At 43.3% G+C, this 13,360-nt stretch overlaps 1 protein-coding gene across 2 annotated transcripts in view; it reads left to right on the top strand.

The window, feature by feature from the left end:
• Nucleotides 1–289: 289 nt before the first annotated feature.
• Nucleotides 290–13,360, top strand: part of LOC144142697 (uncharacterized) — a 72,937-nt gene continuing 59,866 nt past the window's right edge. For both annotated transcript variants that reach the window (XM_077674364.1, XM_077674365.1), the window contains exon 1: nucleotides 290–940. In XM_077674364.1, the coding sequence (XP_077530490.1) occupies nucleotides 490–940 (451 nt within the window). In that variant the 5' untranslated portion in view covers nucleotides 290–489. The remainder of the gene's footprint in view (nucleotides 941–13,360) is intronic.

Consider the following 13,360-nt stretch of genomic DNA (forward strand, 5'->3'; position numbering starts at 1 on the left):
GGGCGGGGAAGAGAACACACTCTCCCTTCGCCTCCAGCGCCGAGCGCCCGAACCCCGCCTTCCGAAACCCCGGGCATCGGCGCCGGCGCTCTTCAACAGTGCCATCCGCAACGCATTAGGCCTAGCGGTTAGGCCTAGCGCCGCCCCTTCCGCTACACAGACCCGGCGGGCGCGCTTCGAGCTCGGGCGCTATCGCGAGGAGCCCCCCTTCGCCTTCCTCCTCTTTCCAAATCCTCCTTCCCTCGGCGCTCGCGCGCCGACGAACGCGACCGCGACTTCGGAGCTCTCCGTGCGCGTACGGTGTAGCGAAAGCCGCCGTACCCGCGAGAAACATCGTCCACCGTGAACAGAAAGCACACGCGGCGACTGCGTCTTCACAGAGCGTAGATAGGCGGCGTCGACCAGGCGAGCAGCAGGGAAGCTCGCGTCGTCTGCTAATCGTAGCAGACGACAGAAGCAGAAGACGAGAGAAGCAGCGTTCGGGAACGCATGGCAGATACGAGCGTGGCTGCTGCTGCGGCAGCGGCGGCTGCGGCCGCCGCCTCCACTGCTAAGTCCTTCTGCATCGAAGCACTGCTGGCTCGCGACTCCGGTCGCGGGACCCCGGCCTCCAAGTCGCCGGGCAGTTGCTCCGAGGGAGACCCCGGCAGTCCGCCTCCGCCTCCAGTGCCGGTGTCGGTGGCCGCTGTGGTTGCGTCCCAGGCCGCCGGAAGACTCCTGGGTGCCCTACCGGGCTACCATCCGGTGCTTCCAGCGGGCCATCCGCTGTACGGACTTCAGGCTGCGGCCGGCGGCTTGCCTGCCGGGGCGTTGCCGGGACTTTTGCCGGGAAGTGCATTCCACCCGACGTTGGCTGAGCACGGCATCAAGTCGCACGTGTCCCTAGACTGGCTAGCAAGGACGGCGGGCTTTTACCAGCGACCGGGTGACGTGATGTCAGGTTAGTGGCCTATTTCTGTTCGCGTCTGGTTACAATGCACCGTCCCACCGTTCCAGCTGCATCTTATAAATGAACGGTCTTCTTTAATAACAGTGAATCCGGTTGCACAATGCTAACGTATTTGGATGACGTACAGCTTTCGGGAGTCATACCACGAAAACTAATTCGACGCAGCTTATCCTTTATACCCAACAAGAACCCGGGGATCTTTGTGTGATTTGCACTGATAATATTCACCTATAATGCATAACCAAATTCACCTTGGTGTGTTTTTTACAGCCTTTCGGCGGTTGGGTTTTGGTCTCCGTTAATCGGCATATTTCAGATGCATCTGCGGTCAAATTAAAAATACTCTATTGATTGTTTTTGGGTGGTATTATGTATAAATGTACGCATGCACCAAGTGCGCTTGACACTGGAATGCCTCTGTTGTGTATGGCCTCGTTGGATAAAAGTTGAAAGAACATGTTTAATATACCTTGGTTTTAAGGGTTCACCAATAAAACCTTCTGAAGAATACCAGGTCAGTCACATGCCTTCGAGAAGTGACCAGCTTTCAAGCGCTCCTCTAAAAAGCGCACGTGCATGTTCGCAAACCGGAACCGTGTCATTTAGACGAATGAACGCATCGAGAAGTGAACGAAAAATAACGTTTGATATTTCTCTGAAAACGTCGTTGAGTGCATGAAGTTTGAAAATAAACCATGTGACTGAAACTGCAAGCAAACAACGAAGCGAGTGAACAAACAAGAGGATATTCGTGTCACAGTGCGGAGTCTTTATTAATTTTTAGCCAGTGCCCCACGTTTGTATGCTTGCATGCCCATTTGTTAGTACTCGAATTAGCGCCTGTGGCAAGTCTGGTCTTGTCGCTGGATAATTCTCCAGATAGGCGCATCAGGCGGTCGGCGTGCATGTAGCTACGTTCTTGACGTTCTTGATCATGAAGATCACTGCTGCTCATACAACACCTCTACCCCTTTTTTTGGCTTACTTTAAGTAAACCGTAATTGCAATGGCTATTTTTCTAAACTGCAAAACTATTGCTTATCAAAAGCGCTAGTCACATCAACGATAAACTGAAACTTGAAAACTGAATATATCTACCTTATTGTTGCTACTGTATGAAAGTCTTGGTTGTTTCCGAAGATGTAGATGTCTGTAGCGTTGTCATACTGTCACATAATAGTTTTTACTCCGGTTTATCATATATCGCAAGCATTGACGAAAATAAACTAAAATAAATTCAGCGTTTTACTCAAATATTTTGCTGTATATAATTTCGGCTTTTATTCTTCGTATTAGTAATGCTGTAATTAAGTGTTTTCGAACCATTTTTTATTCAGAATTTCGCTCTGTGGCATAACGATACACGTCCACGGGTACACGGACAAGTTGATTTGGTGTGTAAAGTCCCAGAGTTGTCGATGAAATGGTGCTTGAACCCAGCGCTGCAGGTCTGGGGGGCGGCCAGGGTAGAGGCCGGCTGCACGAAGGTGCCGTAGTCCGATTTGAAGCAGTCCCGGGCAGGTAGACAGCAGATGCTGACATTCACTTTTTGTGTGGCGTATAGTCGCAGATGGGCATGTGGAGCCGTATGGGCCGCGGCACTGCAATGACCATAAGGCAGTCACAGACTGTGTAAGGGACATTCGAATGCGTAGTCTCCCTAGCGTAACCTTCTCTCGGCGAGCTAGATCGACAGGGTTGTTTGAACCACACGGGGGTATGAGGTATCGTGTGGTGCGCAGATTATCTTTATGTCGTACCAAGTTCCCACTAGGAGTTTAGAAGGGTGGTTGTGGTTACATCACGATATACGGGTGATTTAGCCATGTCTGCTTCCATGCCGGCAGGTACAACTGAACGGGGTACCCATTCCATGCGGATCTGCAGTAGAGCGCTTCAGCTGATGAATAGCATCTGCGAACAATGTGGCTTGTGCCACGTGACGGATGTCGCGTATAACTTGCGTAGAGTCGTTTCGTTAGATTATTCGAAAGTATGGCCCTGCTTCCAAAATAGAAAAACTTTTCTCACTTCGTTCTACCACCAACACTGCATACTTATGTGCACGCGGCAGTTAACCATCTGGAACTTTCAAATTGGACGCATTTCATCAACAGCACCATAAATTTTATCGGCCCACCTTTATTTACCCGAAATTTTTATCATATGGACACCGGCTCATTTATCACTGGAAGGGAATGAGGTGGCTCATGCCGCAGCCCGAGCTCATACTCACCGGGCGCCTTCTTCTGGGATGTCAGCCAGTCCTTTCATAAGCCCAACAAGAGAAATAATCCCCAGAAGGTACAGTGACATCCTGGCCCACTACCACTTGGAGCGAAGAACCTTGCCGCCTCCACATCTCAACATGTCTCGCGAAGACACGGTCATCTACAGACAGCTACAAACTAACACATTTCCACATGGTACATTACTACACTCAATGCATCCGACATTGTACACATACACTTGTAAATTCTGCATAGAGCCATGCACTCTCTACCACATGGTATGGGAGTGCTGCCACACACCATCCCTTGTCCCAAACCCAAATCCCTCATTTGAGCAGTGGGATGGTCGATTGATCAGCTCCAACCCGGATAAACAACAACATCTGGTAGACTGGCCGAGACAGGCCGCCAAGACCCGGGGCTTCCTGGACTAAGGAGGTCTCCAACCTGGTGGTCAACCCTACAACATTGACTGCTCCATTAAATGTTTATTCTCCTCTCTGTGTGACTTTCAAAGCTTGTCCTGTGTGTGACAGTCAAAAGTATCAATACGTACAAACAAGATTGTGTTAGAATGCATTGCCTGAGCTGTTTCGTTGTATTTAATGCATGGCAGGACAGGTAATTTAACACTTGCCGCAATCACAAGCTGAACACTATAAATCTGGCACATTACAACTCTGGCAGATATACACAACAGTAAAGCGTATGAGTCCATACAGGAATGTATGCATTTAGCAATCAATCTACATACTTCAGCACACTGTTTTGTAAAGAAAGATTTTGGTGTGGCGGAGAGGTTCAACATTTCTGTCGACCGTGTGACACTCCCATAGTAAGGGAAGTCCCCTTATGTTAATCCTTATATTAGAGGGCTATCTTCACTTTTTCTCAAAAGAAAGATGCTAAGAGCATTCGAATCTAGCGGTAACTATTCTTTATGTATGTTTCAACATATCACAAAAATGTGTAGTTGTGCAAAAAAGAATAAGACAGTGTTAAATAGACTCCGGCAGATTTTAGACTGGCAGATATATGGGCCAAAAGACAGAAAAATCTTTCGCGTGAAGACATACGTTAAAACACGTAGAGACAACAACGTTTCGGGCGCTGGTGCAATGCACATGCTTTCAACGGGGTAGCGTCAAAACAGCGAACGACAAAACAGCACACGACATAATAGCACGCGGATAAGACAGTATGTGACAAAAGGGCAGGTGTCAGAACGGAACAGCCACAAAAGGGCGAATGGCAAAATAGCCGAGCGACAAAACAGCGTGCTTCTGTGAGGTTCCTAAAGGATCAATAATATTTTGTTTTAACCAGTGTGCAAACATTTTTGTGCGTGCAAAAGGATTTCTATGAGTTTCTTTTTACGCTTAGTTTCTCCTTCTTTGAACATGTTCCCATTTAGCTGTCATGGAAGAACGCCGCTTATGCCTGTGCCCAGTGGTGCATAAATGAGATAGGTGCCGTTCTCAACACACTGAAGAACATATTCGTCCCATCTCGTGCAGCAAGCTGCCTGACTTGCTGTATGAGATGGGGGTGATGATCACGTGAAGCTCTCTGATTAAAAATGAAAATGAGAATGGACAGACACGAAAAGCCATGAACGCAAACTGGCAACAACCCCGTGTCTTAGGGCCTAGTCTACAAAGTATTCTTGAGGCCGGTGCTCCGTAAAACGCCCCACAGGGCTTCTGTTGCGCACGAAAGCAGAGGGTGTCCTGAACCATGGGCGTCGTCTCTGCGTTATGTTCAAGCATGGGACCAAGCTCCGAAGCTGTGATCTCCAGTCTTGTAATTGTACTGAGAGGACACAAAACAAAACATGCTCGATGTCTTTTCGAACTGAGAACTTTCAGTCCAGATGAGCAGAAGATTGTCTGATTTTAAACAGGAAGTAATTTCTGCAGGTCACTTTCAAAGCAGGTACGGGACACCTTCATCTTGCCTGCAAAAAACTATCTGCATCCGCAACCTGCAGTCGGGGTCAGGGTATACAGAGGTTGGTAAATACCGGCCGGACTGCTCCACGTCTGGTAAATGCCCTTTGGATACGCTTGAGCGCGACATGGTTGGTTTTACCTGTAATGCAAGGATTTCTTAGATGCAACGGACTAACGCGTATGCACGGACTTCGGATAAGAAGCGAAGGGTCTCCAATACAACGCAAAGAGGAGTAGGGAGAGAACGGCCGTGATGCAGAGATGACTGGTTTAGCTATAGTATGGTTTAGCTGTATAGGATGGCTTTGAACCATATAGCCATTTTGTGCTCTGCCTATAGCACAAAAATGCCTTCGTATATGATATATTCTTACGGTGGCAAGAGTGAATTATTCGGGGTTTTATTGATGCACATGTTTTGTGTCAACACGAAGTCCAGGTGGCGAAAGAGTAATGCATCGTGGTTTGTATTATTTACTACAGCTTGAAGAAGTAATAGCAAAAAACTCAGCACGTTGCCATATAAGCAGTTACGATATAAATATTCGGTCCGTAACACTATTGCTTCCGCACGTCCCCCTTTGGGAGGATTTCAGAAAAGGTTAGCAAAAGGGTGAAAGGTCATCTGAGTTGAAAAGGAACATTACGTCCCACCAGAAGATGGCACATACCCACGTGCAACACTGGTCAATAACAAATAAAGGATCGAAGCGAAATTCTATGGGAATTTCGATATCTTTTTGTTTGTGCAACTTCCTTGCTTTGCGCTGGTTTGTTCAATCACAATGAACCGTAATTCGTGGAATGTTTTATGACTTTACGTTGGATCCTTTACGTGTAAAAGTAAGGGTTCAATTGCTAATATGATGTAAATATTACACACACAGATATATATATATATATAATATATAACATGCTGCTGAACCGGAAGCGAAGCGAACTAAAAACCGGAACTGAACCGAAAAATTAAACAACGTGTACTGGTTCGCGACAAAACGGTTCAACCGAACTTTAACCTTATTTTTATTTATTTATTTTTGTTTACACAATATTGTCAATCCTCAGGGGGATTATTACAGGAGTGGGCATACACATTCAAAGTTACAGAAAACATGCGCAACTTGCGTAGGCAAAGCATCAGGATTATCGCAGGATTATTTATAACGGTATAGAAAGAGAAAAAAAATCGGAGACACACTTGAAAGAGAGAGAGAAACACTTGAGAAAGTAAAAAAGGAAATCTGCAGGGTGGGTTTCAGTAACAGAAAAAGTGAGTTTTGTATGAGGCGACAATGAAAAAGAAAACTACGGAGTCGTTCGTTGTTGGCTGAGTTGCTGGGCGAGTCGTTCATTTTTAGCAGTGCGGTGAAGATGCTTTTGTAATGACCTTGTTTGTTTTTGATACTTTTTGGTCTTGTTTAGCGGGTATTAGTAACGATGATGACATCCTACTTGTTATTGGATTATATTTTTATTTGCATTTAAACACATGCACTTATTTTATCCCTACGAATGTTGAGCAAGGAAATGTAAGAGTGAGCTAGACAACACAAAAATACTCTAAGAACTTAATGCAAATTATTTGCCCAAAGACAAAAAAAAATCGAAACTTAAGCGTGCAGAAAGAATTCAGAATTAATGTCTTGTGAGGTACATAAGTACACAGAAATAAATATGTAGATAATATGACCATGATTGCGGAACAACAACGCATTTTTTGAGTCAGGTTGCAGTTGCGTCAATATCTTAAGTGCGTGTGTTTCAATCAAAGTTATAACGTTGTTCAGTGAGTTCTTGTTAAACCAGGCATTTATATCTCAGTCAAGCAAGGGGTAAATGAAGATTTTGTTCATCGCAATTTTACATTTGTACCTTAAAACCATGCATGTCTTAAATGTGGTGATATTTTGAAAATTTTGCGCAGATAACTGCAGTATGCTGACTGCAAAATCGAATCAGTCTGAGAATTACTCAAGCATATTTATGTTGTCGGGTAGCAAGAATGACCAGTAAAAAGAATACATAGGAAAAAACGGGGCTGGTCATATGTGCAATACAACTGCGTGGATTTATTACAATCAATGCTTATCTTCAGGCTGTACACTGTGTCATAAAACAATAAATTACCATTTAAGGCGGTAAAGCGCTCCATGGGAGTAATGGAATTACACAAGAGGCCATAATCAGCACAAAGAAGAATTTTATAAAACTGATGTCACAAGCTAAATCCTTACTATCAAGTTATAACATCATATGTAAAATTTCATAACCTTGATGTGTACGCCCGAACGCACATTAACGACATAAGGGTGAAGTTATAAAAACAAATTGTGAACGATGTGAGAAAAAAATCAGAAATCCAAGTAACTAATAATGGGTTGTTTAATATGGTGTTTAATTTTTCACCAGCCTGTGAAAAGCTGGTGAAAAATGAATAAACAATGCGTCCGCAACCTCAAATATCTGTGCCACAATACAAATCCATGCCCGAATCCATGTAGGAAATTATGCAAAGGATTGTGAAATACAAATAATGCAATCCACCACAATCACCACCATCATAACCATCATAATCCCCATCGCGATCATCATCATCGGTCTAATTATGCAATCTGAGGTACAAGTCCCCTGCATTAACTTCCAACCGCTTCTATCTTGCATTGTCCAAATCCAATCCTTGCCACGACCTATTTTTCAAAGAGCTTTTCCTGCCGCGGTGATGGCTTAAGGCGTTCGGGCCACTTTATTATACTTGTTAATTCTGCCACACTAATCGCGAATGTAGAATGGCTAGCAAACTGGTTGTTGCAGAAGAGCAATGCGGTTGTTTTTCACACAATATCGTTGCAATCATATATAAATTAATTTCCACTATCTGCAAAACGTCGCAACGATCGCAAAGAAACTTCATTATTAGCCCATTTATGTCAATTAACTATTGTTCTGGGTAAAAAAGAAATCACGAAACTGCTACTCCGTGTTCACAGATGGGTTGTTGAAAATCTGTTGCTTTTCCCGGCGGCGTATTTCGAGGAAAAATGAATGATCTCTAAAGCGCTTGTGTCACATTACATATTAATTGGTGAATACATGCTCAATCGTGACACGCACTTTCTTTCCGGTAATGAAGGCGGAGTTTCTCTGAAAAAGATTCCATCAAAGAAGTGCGCGCCCGCGGCTACGGTAGTTTGCCTATTTCGTTCGTTTGTTTTCGTGTTAAGGGCCATCAATAATGACTCATACTATAACGTGGAGTGCACAGAAGTTTTGTAGGCAAGTATTTTTGTAGAATTACTAAAAACGTTTTAAGGGCCTCTTAGAAAGTTTTCGACTGGCGAGCTTCCAACTGGGTCTTTTGTGACGCATAAACCAAGCAACTTGTGGCCTGTGACTTCACAGAGAAGCTTATTTTACCCTATCACAATTAGTTGAGCGGCTTCATACCTTTAGCAACAAACAAATAATTTCTGCGAAAGCTTACATTTGCCAAGCACCACGCCGTGCAAAAACTTACCGGGCATAATTCAGCAATTATTGGTCAGACTCAGATGCGGCTCCTAATTCGGAGTATATCACACAATCGTCGGCCCGGAGTCGCACATTTTTACTGATGCTTTCAGCTACATCATCAATGTTCAAAATAAACAGCAGCGGGTCGAGTGGGGTCCAGTGAAGCACCTGAAGAACAAAGGTATAAATGACAGACAGTGATTTTGAAAACAACAAATCTTTTGCGGCCTTGCAGGTAAGCTTACGCCCAATAATTAGTTCTCCATTCCTTTAATTGGCACACACTTTTTTTATAAAAACCCTTGTCAAATGCCTCAAAGAACTTCATAAAAATTCCCCTTGCCTATTTCTATCATTCATTGCCCTCGCGAAGTCATGCACTGCTTGGAACAGTTGAACTGCTCTTGAGTGGCTCTTTTCAAATCCTCGTTGGAAGTTTGTAAGAACTTTGTATGTTGCAAGAAGAGCTCTTGAGTGGCTCTTTTCAAATCCTCGTTGGAAGTTTGTAAGAACTTTGTATGTTGCAAGAAGAGTATACATATGATTATGACATGCCCGAGTAAGTTGTAAACTGTTGATTCGAATGAGTATGGATGGCAGGTATTACAGTTCGGTCCAGTACATTGTTAATGACTAATTTTATTAGTGTGGCGAATATACATGTTCACTGTGGCAACGTCAGGTATGGGCAGCAATGACATTACAAAATGTGGCAGCACACCATTGTCCTTTGTAAAACCAACTTTAAGGGCGCGTCGAAAAGACCCGCTACCTTTTTGTTATTATCAATTACAATCCCATGAGCGGTGAACACATCATACCTCCAGAAACTGGTAAAATTAGCGTACACAACCTTTCTGAATACGTGGGAATCGATTTTGGCAGTTACTCACCGTAATGACAGTCTTTGTTCACACGAATTTGATTATGAAGCTGTGACGAATTGTTCTAAATTTTCTACTGTTCAAAGGTTGCTAGACTTGTAATTTATTCTATTCATCAGTCGTTTTAACTGCCTTCCTTGCTTGGCGTTTTTAGAGAAATACAAGGGCTGCTATTTTCAGCCCTTTCTTCATCTGAGGTACAAAGCTAGTCACTCATTTTCGGTGTCTTGAACCAGTCGTAAAATTTGTGCATATCGCATTGCTTTTCAAAAAAACGTCAAATTTAAATTAGAGAGCATGTATAGACCCATTATCCGCACAAATAAAGGTAGGAAAAAATGAACACTCCAAATCCTTTTTATTGAAGTATCTATTAAAGTTTGTACGACACCTTAGTGTTAGAGAATGCTAGGGACCACTACATAGAAGTTGTTTAGCCCAATTGATCCACCCTCAAACAAAATGTCCAGCAGTTACAGCGTACTGCCCTGCATAGTATTGGGATTCAGTTCTATGTGTAGCAAATGAAAAGTAAAGATATATCTAATGTCACTTCACCGGAAATCAGACTTAAGGAAGAATGTCCACCGATCTAGGTTAGCCAAATTGAAATCGCCCAAGAAGACTTTTCTGTTGCCGGGAAATACATGCATCCTAAACAGGCTTTCAGCCCCCTAAAACTGACAGATGCGTTACAGTGGGCTTGTAAGCCACCGCGAATACGTATCTGACAATACGATTTGAAAAATATAGGCTCCGCACCCTTACATCCGGCGTGCTAAATATTTGTGCCCTGTCTTAAACATACTGGTAACTCCACCACCGCTAATTAAACTGCCTTTCCGAAACACCTTACACCCAACAGGAACATCGGAACAAATTCACTATGATATATTGCACCAGTAACCCGTGCATCAGTCAACACTACGATAGCCAGTTCATGACGAGTGTTGTATCACTTTGCCTAAGACGACAACCGTTTGCTTCACCCTTGCCAAAATGACCATCTTCAACGTGAACCTCTTTTTCCCTATTCTGCATAACTACTACACAGCTGGATTCTTTATCACAGATAGTGTTCCAAAAGTCTTCAGACAGATATTATACTGCCGTGGAGTTTAAACAACAATGTCAAGATATGCGTTGTTTCACGATAGTCAATAAATGGAACAGTAACAGGGCATGATCGGTTTTTACTTCTCTGCCAAATCTATGGGTTCGATCGATGCCAAATACTGTTTTTCCAATATACCTGCGAAAACCCCTTTTTAGTTCTGCCCTCAAGTTCTCCATTTGTTCCTTCACTTAGATCCCCCATATGTAAATGATCACATCATATTTTTGGCTCCTATTTTATAAGCCTTTCACTTCGTTTCATAGCAAGACAGGCATCTCCTTTTTTCTCGACATTGCCGATTCCAGAATGATTTCTCTCCTATTCCCGGTTGTTAGCGGTCAGCGATGCTATCAGTGCAATCAAACTGGTAGCTTCCGTTCAACGTTTGCTCGTGTGAATTAGTGTGAACGGCAGATTTAGTTTATTCTCCAGCCATGAAGGAGCTATAGTAGAATTTCTTTCTTGGCCGCTCCCGAATTTGGTCCCACGTCCCCGCAAGCCAGCTGATCTTTCGCGAAAGGTGAAACTCAAAAGCTTGCTAAAGAAAATTGTGGGGAGATATTTTGCTACTGATTTGTATTACTGGCATCGTGCGCGGTCACAGTTCTTTGTGGCAATTGAACTGACGCACAGACAGTAGCAGACCAGAAACGTGCTTGGAGTACTACAGAATCATTAAAATTGTACTGCACAAGTTAAATAGAAAATATATTTCCCTCGTATCATGCTCCTCGGGATCAGGAACAGAAACCCTCTTGTGAAAGCATGCCACAAACAATATATGCATTTAAATAAAATGTTCCACAGCTTGACTGAATGACTTGTAAGAGAAATCATGCTTGTCCTTGTATTTGTGTAAAGGCACAATTTTCTCTCTCTCCCTTTATTTTTTTTTGAAATATGGTGGCAACATAACAGCAGTTTCGTATGCAATAGCGAACGAGAAACCGGTTAGGGATATAATTACATTTCCGGTGTTTGAGTGAATACAAAGATTAAGGGACTTCTTTCACCAAACGATACATAGTTGAGTATGTCTGGATCATATATTCCTGCCACTTTATTCAGGATAAACATCACTTGACATTTCAAGTTTTCTACCTTATGAAAGTGACGCTTTTATCGTTGAGCATATATGATTTACTTTTAATAAAAAGTTACACGTAAGAGTGAAAATGTTTGTGTTCAAATGATTACGTAGTGCAATATGTCATTATACAAGACAGTATGGGTTGCTCACTGCACCGCCAACGCACTTGACCTTTTGAGCTTATGCTGGGCCCACGCAAGGGCATCGTCTTCGTATCGTTGTGTTAGCGACCCGAATCGAAACCCTTGTGCAAGAACATGACACAATGCATTCCTGTCTTCGAGTGGGGATGATAACATTCGACTATATTATTGCGAGTTACTCAGAGCAAAATACAAGAACAATTTTCTGATATTCTATATTCTTTAAAGCAAATAAAAGTGCTTTAAGTGTGCTAATGATGCTGAATGTTTTCAAAAAGTGAATTTTCGATGTCGCGTGCGCGTGTATTTCTGAAACTAAGGGGAATGAACTCACCAATTTTGCCCTTATTTTCTAACTTCTTCTTTTCATTCTCTGCAGGGGCCTGCAGATGTTAAAATATAGCTCAGTGCATCCGAACACTAGTGATTGACCTCTGCACGTGACCAGGGATCTTAGAATCTTCAAAAAACGTTGAGAGCGAACTAACGAGCGCGAGTTGCATGCATTTTGATTCTCTTCTCTTTCTCTCTCTCTCTCTCTCTCAAATACATACGAACAGAAAATCATACGCACGCACACACGCACGCACGCACGCGCACACACAATGTTAATAGCACGAGAAAAACCAGCACTCATGATTTCATGTCTAGTCAAGCAGTTCTTCGTGGCATTGCACCTGGAATTGAAGGATACTCCAATAATGATAGGGTGAGACTCCAGTTCCTGCAGAATTTACAAAACACTATAAGTGCATCAAATTCACCGAATGTAAAGACATGAGCACCCAAATCCTGGAATACTAATGCAGTCATTCCTCCAGCAATAGGGATTGCAAGCAGATTGAGACCACCAGATGACAAAAAGAATACAGGTCTGTGTCATAAATGCAATGACACAAAAATGAAGGTGTTGTATACGAAGCAGTCGTATCAGACAAAGCAGTTCCGCTTGTTCACAGGTACGATCTCGTATGCTTCCACAAAGGGATAATGTTGTGCTAAAGTTTCACTCCTAAGGCAACTTCAAGACTTTGCAGAACCAAGCTTCTCGACGTGGTGAATCAGAGAGCAAAAGGACGGAGTGAAAACCAAACGCTTGTACTAGGTTTCTAGGTAGCTTGCGAGCTTTTGTTTACAGACCAACAAGCTTGAAGTGTTTATGAGAATTACGACCACACCACACATCCTGGCCATTAGGCTAAGAAGCGTCCATAACAGGCATGCAGTTCCGGTGCTCAAAGCACCGCGACGTTAAGTGAATGATAAAGGAACCGCATAGGAAAAACCTTTTTTGGAAAGAGGTCGTTCATGAAAGGTCACGTTATGGGAACTAGATATCGTAAACACTATAGCAAGAACGCTTCTCAATGTAAGTGTCTGCTATCAGCTTTTAACGTCCGCTCATCAAAATGCTCTGATAGAGCACTAAGTGCCCCAGAAGTGTTGTTATTAAGGAAGCAGAAATTGACGTCAATGGTAGCAAC

This window comes from Haemaphysalis longicornis, unplaced genomic scaffold (assembly GCF_048455015.1).
Source record: "Haemaphysalis longicornis isolate Haplotype H1 unplaced genomic scaffold, Haemaphysalis longicornis Haplotype H1 scaffold_6, whole genome shotgun sequence".
In the NCBI taxonomy this organism is placed as follows: Eukaryota; Metazoa; Arthropoda; class Arachnida; order Ixodida; family Ixodidae; genus Haemaphysalis; species Haemaphysalis longicornis.